This window comes from Pristiophorus japonicus, chromosome 20 (genome assembly GCF_044704955.1).
Source record: "Pristiophorus japonicus isolate sPriJap1 chromosome 20, sPriJap1.hap1, whole genome shotgun sequence".
NCBI lineage: Eukaryota > Metazoa > Chordata > Chondrichthyes > Pristiophoridae > Pristiophorus > Pristiophorus japonicus.
In genome coordinates this window covers 35,133,110-35,143,972 of record NC_091996.1, presented here as the reverse complement: position 1 = coordinate 35,143,972, position 10,863 = coordinate 35,133,110, and the positions used below count along the sequence as shown (strand labels likewise).

The 10,863-nt window shown below is 49.3% G+C and overlaps 1 protein-coding gene across 2 annotated transcripts; it reads left to right on the top strand.

The window, feature by feature from the left end:
* The first annotated feature begins 44 nt into the window (after positions 1-44).
* rpl28 (ribosomal protein L28) lies at positions 45-10,349 on the top strand. Of its 2 annotated transcripts, none has more exons than XM_070862726.1 (5): positions 45-129; positions 1,820-1,910; positions 3,177-3,300; positions 3,735-3,853; positions 10,211-10,349. In XM_070862726.1, exons 2-5 carry the CDS (start codon positions 1,830-1,832, stop codon positions 10,298-10,300), a joined length of 414 nt encoding a protein of 137 aa, XP_070718827.1. In that variant the 5' UTR covers positions 45-129; positions 1,820-1,829; the 3' UTR covers positions 10,301-10,349. The 2 variants fall into 2 exon arrangements, with proteins under 2 accessions (XP_070718827.1, XP_070718826.1); XM_070862725.1 differs by lacking the exon at positions 45-129 and adding an exon at positions 169-253.
* The last annotated feature ends 514 nt before the right edge of the window (positions 10,350-10,863 follow it).

Genomic DNA, 10,863 nt, shown 5'->3' with positions numbered 1-10,863 from the left:
TACCCCTCCGCGCGGGGAGCAGATAGTTCCCAGGAAATACTCGGCCAGCGAGCCCGCTCGGAGCGCCTGCCGCCTGCTGCCGGTGTCATTGGGCAAACCGCCGCGCCGTGTTTTGTTAAACGGATATAGGTGTGTGAGGGCGGCGCGATACCGACCCGGCCAGGGTGGCAATCCGGCGGAGGGAGGGAGCGGGGTGGTGCTGAGGCGGCGCGGGCCGGTCCTGTCCTTTCTCTCCGCGCGCTCGCTGCAGCAGGTAGGGCGTTCGCTCCGCCTGCTCCCGGCTCATCCTCACCCCGACCCCGCTCCACCCGGGTCACCCCACACCGTGCCCCGGGGGGAGCAGCCGATCTCTCCCGGCGCTGTGCCGCGCGGGCCAGAGTGCGGTGTGAAGTGGGGCTGGGGACCCGCAGGCAGGGCCCGTGTGTCCGCGGCGTGTGGGTCCGGGGCCCCGCCCGAAGGGGGAGGGAGAAAGGACCGGGCCCGGGGAGTGTGTGGGCCTGGGGGCCCTGCCTGCATGAGGTGGGTTGAGGCCGTGAACCGGTTGAAAGGCCGAACCCGCACTCGCTTGCAAAGACAGACTTGCATTCCTATAGCGCCTGTCACATCCCCAGGCGCTTTCCAGCCGCTGAGATATTCTGGGAATGTGGTCACGTGTAATGGGGGAATGATCGGATACAGAGAGAAATAATCACAAAATGTTGGAAATCTCAGCAGGTCAGGGGCAGCGTCTGTGGGGAGAGAAACAATTAACATCATCGACCCGAAACATTAACTCTCTGGTTTTTAGAACATAATAAACAGGGGTAGGCCATACAGACCCTTGAGCCTGCTCCGCCATTCAATGAGATCATGGCTGATCCGATCATGGACTTAGCTCCACTTACCCGCCCGCTCCCCATAACCCCTTATCGTTTAAGAAACTGTCTATTTCTGTCTTAAATTTATTCAGTGGCCCAGCTTCCACAGCTCTCTGAGGCAGCGAATTCCACAGATTTATAACCCTCTGAGAGAAGAAATTTCTCCTCATCTCAGTTTTAAATGGGTGGCCCCTTATTCTAAGATCATGCCCTCTAGTTCTAGTCTCCCCCATCAGTGGGAACATCCTCTGCATCCACCTTGTCAAGCCCCCTCATAATCTTACACATTTCGATAAGATCCGCTCTCATTCTTCTGAACCCCAATGAGTAGAGGCCCAACTTACTCAACCTTTCCTCATAAGTCAATCCCCGGAATCAACCGAGTGAACCTTCTCTGAACTGCCTCCACAGATGCTGCCCAACCTGCTGAGATTTCTAGCAGTTTCTGTTTTTATTCCAGATTCCAACATCCGCAGTATTTTATTTTTGTAGAGAAAGACAGACTTGTATTTATATTGTGCCTTTCACCACCACCGGCCGTCTGCAGCCAATGCAGCACATAATCTGTTTTAGTGATGTTGACTGAGGGACAAAAAATTAGCCAGGACACCACGGATAACTCCTCTGCTCTTCTAAACAGTGCCTGGGGATCTTTTACATCCACCTGAGGGCAGACGGGGCTTTGATTTAGCGTCTCATCTGAAAGACAGCAGCTGCCGTGACGGTGCAGGGCTCCCTCGGTACTGCACTGGAGTGCCAGCCTAGATTTTTGTACTCCAGTCTCTGTAGTCACAACGTTCTGACTCAAAAGCAAGAGAGCTACCCACTGAGCCACAGAGTGTGGCTGGCACTTCATGGCTCATCCTCGCGCCTTTTCCTGGTTCCCCGTAATTTAGTTAAAGGGGAAACCCTCAGCCTGAATGTGTCTACACCAGACTCAACTTGTGTATCTTTCTGTCCAGGTGATTGAAAATGTCGTCTCACCTACAATGGATGATCATCCGAAACTGCTCAAGTTTCATTATTAAAAGAAACAAGCAAGTCTACAGCACTGTGAGTATTGAGCTTTTTAAAACACTTGCGATCATGGTGATATTTAGTTGAAATCGCAATTTGAGGCTAACTGCATTTTTATGCTTTCTTCCATGCACCATTATTGAAGCTGTGCTTTTTCCACAAGGTTTTAACTGAGTTTTCCAATCTCTCTGCTGTTGGGGAATTGATTCTATTGCTTCAGGGTTTCGAGTTGAAAGACGTGGATCAGGGCTAGAGGTGGAGTCTCTATTTTTGCTTCCCCTGTGGTGCTTCGAGAGTTTGTAACAGTGTGGACAGCTCTCTGGTGTGATTGTTCCTGCCCCGTCTGGTGACTGACACTGAATTTTCTCTGAACCCTAAACCATAGTTTGTTCAAGAGGGTGATCAGATGACCTGCTTGCAAACCTCTGCCAGTTACCACTCTTGTGGCTGCTGTTGACGTGTGTAGTACCCGCTTTGCTGTTGGAAGCCCTATCAGATACTTCAGTATTGCAGTACTGATAATTGCTTTAACTTAGCTGATTTAGTTCCAGGTGCTTTCATTCACAACTGAAATATCTTTTGTGTTTTGTAGTTAGTCCAATTCTGGGCACCGCACTTTAGGAAGGATGTGAAGGCCTTCGAGAGGGTGCAGAAAAGATTTAGAAGAATGGTTCCAGGGATGAGGAACTTCAGTTACGTGGATAGACTGGAGAAGCTGGGGTTGTTCTCCTTAGAGCAGAGAAGGTTGAGAGGAGATTTGATAGAGGTGCTCAAAATTATGAGGGGTCCAGATAGAGAAACTGTTCCCATTGGCAGAAGGGTCGCGAACCAGAGGACACAGATTTTAAAAGTTTGGCAGAAGAACTGAAGGCGACATGAGGGGAAACATTTTTAGTGGTTAGGATCTGGAATGCGCTGCCTGAAAGGATGTCGGGGCCGGATTCAATTGTGGCTTTCAAAAGGGAATTGGATAAGTACCTGAAACAAAAACATTTGCAGGGCTACAGGGAAAGGGCGGGGGAGTGGGACTGGCTGAGGTGCTCTGAGAGCTGGCACGGGCTCAACGGGCCGAATGGCCTCCTTCCGTGCCTTAACCGTTCTATGTTTCTATATATTTTTGAGTTATTCAAAACTAGTTGAGGATCCTTGCTATTAGAGCTTGCTAGTTATTGCTGCCCTGTTCCTTCTTTATATTTAAGGTCACTCATTGGCCGAATTAATCCAGAGTGCTTGTTGATGCACAAAGGGATTTTATGCTGCATTTCTTAATCTTTGACTCACTGTCTTGTTCTTGAAATATAGGAGCCCAACAATCTTAAGTCCAGAAACTCTTTCCGTTACAATGGACTTATTCACCGCAAAACTGTAGGTGTGGAGCCAGCAGCTGACGGAAAAGGAGTGGTAGTCGTCCTCAAAAAGCGAGCAGGTAAATGCACGGATTATTTCCTTGCCTGCGAATTTTCAAGCTACAAACTCAGGTGTGCAGAGCCTGATTTGCTGTAATAATGCAGGAATTGCCAAGTGCCTTTACTTTTTTTTCTCTCTCCCTGCCGTCTAGTAGCTAGTGTGTGTCTCTTGGCTTTACCATTCACTTGCTGAGTAAGACTACTCCTGGGTCTTTTCTCAATTCTGCTCTTTAGTTGGTCATCTGGAAGTACAAGAGCAGCCAGTGAGACCATGCTTCTGAATTGCCACTCGCTTCCCTCTTGATGGCCCTTTGCTCTGGTTGTGGGCTTATATTGATTGGGGCACTCTTTATTTTGATCTCGAGTCTTGTATGTCTGAATGAGATCTGGAGATGGCAGTGTAGCCATTTTAAATTGCCTTGTGTTCAATTTTATATATTTGTGTGTGGTTTAGGTCAACGCAAACCAGCAACATCCTATGAAAAGATCACAATCAACAAGAATGGTCGTGCTACCCTGAACAGTTTGCGACATATCATCCGTAAGAACAACTATCGAAAGGATCTTCGCATGGTATGAAAATTTGATACTATTTGCACAAACATCAGCTACTTGAGTATAATGAATCTCGTCAAATAATATTGATTCTGTTTAATGCGGCTGTTAAAATATTTTCCTTCCGGTTTCTTTCCTTAGCTGAAGCCAATGTCTCTGTGCTGACTTACAGTTCCACAGGCAACCATTGTTGTCACGCCCAAGTAGCCAATTACATGTGGATACAGTACTGCCTGTCTTTCCTTTTACATAAGAACACAAGAAAAAGGAGCAGGAGTAGGCCATACGGCCCCTCGAGCCTGCTCCGCCATTTAATATGATCATGGCTGATAGGATCATGGACTCGGGTCCATTTCCCTCCCCGCTCCCCATAACCCCTTATTCCCTTATCGTTTAAGAAAATGTTTATTTCTGTCTTAAATTTATTCAATGTCCCAGCTTTCACAGCTCTCTGAGGCGAATTCCACAGATTTACAACCCTCAGAAGAAATTCCTCCTCATCTCTGTTTTAAATGGACGACCCCTTATTCTAAGATTATGCCCTCTAGTTCTAGTCTCCCCCATCAGTGGAAACATCCTCTCTGCATCCACCTTGTCAAGCCCCCTCGTAATCTTATATGTTTCGATATGATCACCTCTCATTCTTCTGAATTCCAATGAGTAGAGGCCCAACCTACTCAACCTTTCCTCATAAGTCAACCCCCTCATCTCCAGAATCAACCTTGTGAACCACCTTTGAACTGCCTCCAAAGCAAGTATATCCTTTCGTAAATATGGAAACCAAAACTGCACGCAGTATTCCAGGTGTAGACTCACCAATACCCTGTATAGCTGTAGCAAGACTTTCCTACTTTTATACTCCATCCCCATTGCATTAAAGACCAAGATTCCATTGGCCTTCCTGATCACTTGCTGTATCTGCAAACTAACCTTTTGTGTTTCATGCACAAGTACCCCCAGGTCCCGCTGTACTGCGGCACTTTGCAATCTTTAAATAATAACTTGCTCTTTGATTTTTTTTTCTGCCAAAGTGCATGACCTCACACTTTCTAACATACTCCCATCTGCTAAATTTTTGCCCACTCACTTAGCCTATCAAAGTCCTTTTCCAGATTTTTTGTGTCCTCACTCATTGCTTTTCCTCCCATCTTTGTATTGTCAGCAAACTTGGCTACGTTACACTCTGTCACTTCCTCCAAGTCGTTAATATAGATTGTAAATAGTTGGAGTCCCAGTACTAATCCCTGCGGCACCCCACTAGTTACTGGTTGCCAACCCGAGAATGAACCATTTATCACTACTCTCTGTTTTGTGTTAGTTAGCCAATCCTCTATCCATGCTAATATATTACCCCAACCCTGTGAACTTTTATCTTATGCAGTAACCCTTTATGTGGCACCTTGTCAAATGCCTTCTGGAAGTCCAAATATGCCACATCCACTGGTTCCCCTTTATCCATCCTGTTCATTACATCTTCAAAGAATTCTAGCAACTTTGTCAAATATGACATCCCCTTCATATATCCATGCTGATTCTGCCTGACTGAATTATGTTTTTTCAAATGTCCTGCTATTGCTTCTTTAATAATGGACTCCAACATCTTCCCAACCACAGATGTTAGGCTAACTGGTCTATAGTTTCCTGCTTTTTGTCTGCCTCCTTTTCTCACCTAAGTTCTGATTTGGTTGAGATCAGCTGTCTTGGCACAAACCACAATTGGAAACTGGGGCCCTTTCTGTACTGTTAACATTTATCCACTGAGCCATCAAGTGACCCCCTTAAACTTTTTGAGCAAAATAATAAATTCTGTGGCGAGATCAGCAAATGCCTTTTAGTTTTTAAACTTGCAAAAACATCAAAAGTTACAGCACAGAAATGGATTGTTTGACCCTGCAGGTCTGTCTTCATTTTAGTCAGCTAGTTTAATCACCCTTTTCTCCTTCCCTGCTCTGGAACTCCTTGCTTAAACCTCTCCGCCATAGATGACCTGGAAGAGGGGACAGAGTGTAGTGTAACAAAATTTGCAGATGACACAAAGATTAGTGGGAAAGCGGATTGTGTAGAGGACAGAGAGAGGCTGCAAAGAGATTTAGATAGGTTAAGCGAATGGGCTAAGGTTTGGCAGATGGAATACAATGTCGGAAACAGTAAAAGGGAATATTATTTGAATGGGGAGAAATTGCAACATGCTGCGGTGCAGAAGGACCTGGGGGTCCTTGTGCATGAAACTCTTTGAGTCTACCTGCAAAAACATAAAACATTAAACCGTGCTATCCTTGTGCATGAAACTCTTTTGAGTTCACCTGTGAAAACATAAAAACAATAAACGGTGCCACCCGACCTGGGTGACACTCCAGACATTTTCAAGGCCCTTTTTTTCCCCCCTTTTTTTTGTTTTTTTTTGTGTTTTTCTTTTTTTTTTTGGTTTTTTTTTGGGCACTAAAATCACAATTTTCCCCAGTGCCCCCTATAAAAGGGAAGGGGGACACTAAAAGCACCGGCAATTAAAACAAATTAAACTTTAAAACGTAAAATCAAATTAAAATTTGGTTGCCGGGCGTGATGATGCACTCCAGTCCCTCCGGTGCCCACCTCTCGCGGAAGGCCGCGAGCGTACCGGTGGACACCGCGTGCTCCATCTCCAAGGACACCCTGGACCGGATGTAAGAGCGGAAGAGAGGCAGGCAGTCAGGTTGAACGACCCCCTCGACCGCCCGCTGCCTGGACCGGCTGATGGCACCCTTGGCCGTGCCCAGGAGCAGTCCTACGAGGAGGCCTTCGGACCTACCCGCTCCCCTCCGCACAGGGTGCCCAAAGATCAGGAGAGTGGGACTGAAGTGCAGCCAGAATTTCAGGAGCAGCCCCTTCAAATAGTGGAACAGGGGCTGCAACCTCGTGCATTCAATAAAAACATGGAACACGGACTCCTCCAGACCGCAGAAATTGCAGGCGGCCTGGGAGTCCGTGAACCGGCTTAAAAATTTATTGCACGGCACTGCTCCGTGCACCACCCTCCAGGCCAAGTCCCCGATGAATAGTGGGAGGACCCCTGCGTAGAGTGCCCTCCATCGGGGACCCCCGCCTCCTCCGGACGGCAAGATGGTACGCCATGGCGTGTCCGGACGGCCGGCGAGGATGGCAAAGTTGAGGGTGTGCAGGAGCAGCCCGTACAGGAAACCCCTCCGCGCGGAACTGAAAGGCACGGAGGGGATTTCCCCGAGGCGGCTCAAGTTGTGAGGCGCCGGCCCCCGAGGGAGGTTCCGGGGTTTGGCGCCGATGAGGAATTCCGTCCGGACGGGGGTCAGTTCGGACGGGATCTCCCCACGTGCTTGAGCCTCCTCGATACACCTAACGGAGTCAGGGCCCAGAGCTGTTTTTAGCGACTCGATGGCATCGGCCGCGCGGCGGACGTTGGCAGAATTTAGGCGCCGCGCCAGCGTGACTGGCGCCATCCAGCCCGCTCCTCCGCCATCGAGCAGGTCCCTGACCCTGGTCACCTCACCAGCCACAGCCCTCTCTTCCGACCGCCACATAAAACCTCGGCCGTGGAGGTACGGATTCCCGAGCAGCGGCTCCTGCAGGACGGCCGCCACTCCAGCCGGTGGAGAGCTGCGCTTGGTGGAGACTTTGTTCCAGACCCTGATGAGTTCCCTGTAAAAGACAGGCAGCTCCCGGAGGGCGGTCCTGGCACCCCCCAAGTTCACAAACAGGAGCTGCGTGTCATAATTGAGGTCGAGCTGCTGGCGGAAGAAATACCTCGCCAGAGCACACCACCTAGGAGGGGGCTCGACGTAAAGGTATCTCTGCAGGGTCTGAAGACGGAAAGTCGCGAGCTGGGCGCTGACGCACACCAACGACTGACCGCCCTCCTCAAGCGGGAGACTCAAGACCGCGGCAGAGACCCAGTGCTTCCTGTTGTTCCAGAAGAAGTCCACCAGCTTCTTCTGTATCTTGGCGACAAACGCAGGGGGAGGGGTCAAAGTGACCAGCCGGTACCACAGCATTGCGGCCACCAGCTGGTTTATAACTAGCGCTCGACCCCTGTAGGACAGCACTCGGAGCAGTCCTGTCCAGCGCCCTAGGCGAGCGGCGACCTTGGCCTCCAGCTCCTGCCAGTTCGCCGGCCAGGCTCCCTCGTCGGGGCTAAGGTAGACTCCCAGATAGAGGAGATGGGTCGTGCTCCAGGCAAAAGGCCTGAGCTCCTCCGGCAGGGAGTCCACCCGCCACTGACCCACCAGGAGTCCGGAACATTTCTCCCAGTTGATCCTGGCGGAGGACGCGGCCGAGTAAATCTCCTGGCACTCACGCATCCTCCGCAGGTCAGCGGGATCCTCTACCGCGAGGAGCACGTCATCGGCGTAAGCCGAGAGGACGACCTCCACGCCCGGCCCTTGCAGAGCCAGTCCCGTCAACCTCGTCCGCAAGAGGCGCAGGAAAGGCTCCACACAAACGGCGTATAACTGGCCGGACATGGGGCATCCCTGGCGCACCCCTCTCCTAAAGCGAAGGGGCGCCGTCAAGGACCCGTTAACCTTAATCAGACACTCCGCGGCGGCGTACAAAAGTCGGATCCGGGCGACGAAATGCGTCCCGAACCCGAAAGCGCGCAGAGTTCCGAGCAGATAGTCGTGATCCACCCTGTCGAACGCCTTCTCTTGGTCGAGGGATAGGAAGGCGACCGACAGACCAGCCTCCTGGGAGCAATGGATGAGGTCCCGGACCAGATGGATGTTGTCGTGGATCGTCCGGCCCGGGACCGTGTATGACTGGTCGGGGTGGATCATGTGGTCCAGCACGGCACCAAGGCGAGCAGACATCGCCCTGGCGAAGATTTTGTAGTCCGTGCTGAGGAGGGAGACCGGGCGCCAGTTCTTAAGGAGGCGGAGATCGCCCTTCTTAGGCAGCAGGACGATGACTGCCCTGCGCCAAGAGAGGGGCATCTCCCCGGTCGCCAGACTTTCCCCCAGGACCCGCGCGTAGTCGCTCCCCAGGACGTCCCAGAACGCCCTGTGGAACTCCACGGTCAGCCCGTCCAGCCCCGGGGATTTTCCCCTCGAGAGCCGGGCGAGGGCACCGGTCAGCTCCGCCAGGCTTAGCGGAGCTTCCAGATTTTCGGCGCCCTCCGGGCCGACCTTCGGCAGGTCCTTGTGCATGAATCCCAAAAAGTTAGTTTGCAGGTGCAGCAGGTAATCAGGAAGGCGAATGGAATGTTGCCCTTCATTGCGAGAGGGATGGAGTACAAAAGCAGGGAGGTCCTTCTGCAACTGTATATGGTATTGGTGAGGCCGCACCTGGAGTATTGCGTGCAGTTTTGGTCACCTTACTTAAGGAAGGATACACTAGCTTTGGAGGGGGTACAGAGACGATTCACTAGGCTGATTCTGGAGATGAAGGGGGTTACCTTATGATGATAGATTGAGTAGACTGGGTCTTTACTCGTTGGGAGTTCAGAAGGATGATGGGGATCTTATAGAAACATTTAAAATAATGAAAGGGATAGACAAGATAGAGGCAGAGAGGTTGTTTCCACTGGTCGGGGAGACTAGAACTAGGGGGCACAGCCTCAAAGTACGGGGGAGCCAATTTAAAACCGAGTTGAGAAGGAATTTCTTCTCCCAGAGGGTTGTGAATCTGTGGAATTCTCTGCCCAAGGAAGCAGTTGAGGCTAGCTCATTGAATGTATTCAAGTCACAGATAGATTTTTAACCAATAAGGGAATTAAGGGTTATGAGGAGCAGGCGGGTAAGTGGAGCTGAGTCCACAGCCAGATCAGCCATGATCTTGTTTAATGGCGGAGCAGGCTCGAGGGGCTAGATGGCCTACTCCTGTTCCTAATTCTTATGTTCTCTCTTTCCTCCTTCAAGACGCTCCTTAAAACCTACCTCACCTGTAATTTCTTGTGTGGCTCGGTGTCAAATTTTTTATCTCATAACACTCCTGTGAAGCACCTTGGGCAATTCAGTACATTAAAGGCGCTATATAAATACGTAGTTATAATATAATTCATGAACTCTGTTTCAACAGTGGTTTATGAATGAGAATTCCACATTCCAGCTTGCTCTGCAAACAAATGTATTGTAGCCTTCTATCTTTAATTATTTGATTTTAAATATGTGCCCCTTCATTATTATCTAGCTGGATCTATAATTTACGTGTGCTGCCACCTTTTAATGACTTGTGTATTTGCGTCTTGATTTAATATTCGGTTTCTGCCTTTCATCTCTGTCCATGCGGCCTTCTCCACTTGATTCCAGGTGCTGTTATCTTTGTTGTTGCGGTAAATCTCCTGTGTGAAACGCTTGCTGTGAAAGTTATAACACTACAGTTTATTGAAAAGAAATTAACTTTGTGCTGGTGTGTGTGACCTTTTCTCAGGCTGCACTTCGTCGTGCCAGTGCCATCCTGAAGAGCCAGAAACCAGTTGTGGTCAAGAAGAAACGCACCAGGGCTACCAAAAGTGCATAAAGTTGTAAAGATTGTTCATGGTTTATGATAATAAAGCAAGATTTAATTAGCTTGTGCTGTGTAGTTGTGTTAAATCAGTTGGTAGTGCATAGGACTGGTACCATCTTCGTGTGTGTCAGTCACGCCTGATATTGGCCACGTTCTGGGATCTGCATCATTTTTGGGCCCTGCTTGAGTGTTACAATTCTGTTACAAAACTTTCTTGGGATGATTACAAAATTAACCCTTCACCCTCTTCATCTCTGCTTCAGCTCAAAACCAAAACATGTTTTTTTTTACACAAGTGTGGTTGCTTTTTAAACTTGTTTTCATAAAGTACACTTCAGTATTTGAGGTCGAAGTGTTTGTGTTCCAGCTATGTATCAAATAACTTGAATATTTTGAAACTTGATGGGAAGTTTAAGTTTTGTACTTGGTTCATGGAGTAGTCACCTTTTTATTTACTTTTTTTTTTAAACATAAACCTCTTATTGCCAGCATGGAGATCCTTCAGTGAGGTCTTCTTGCTAAGTTGCTGTCAGTTACAGAGTGGCTCCATTTCAGAAAACTGGGGTATGGCTTCA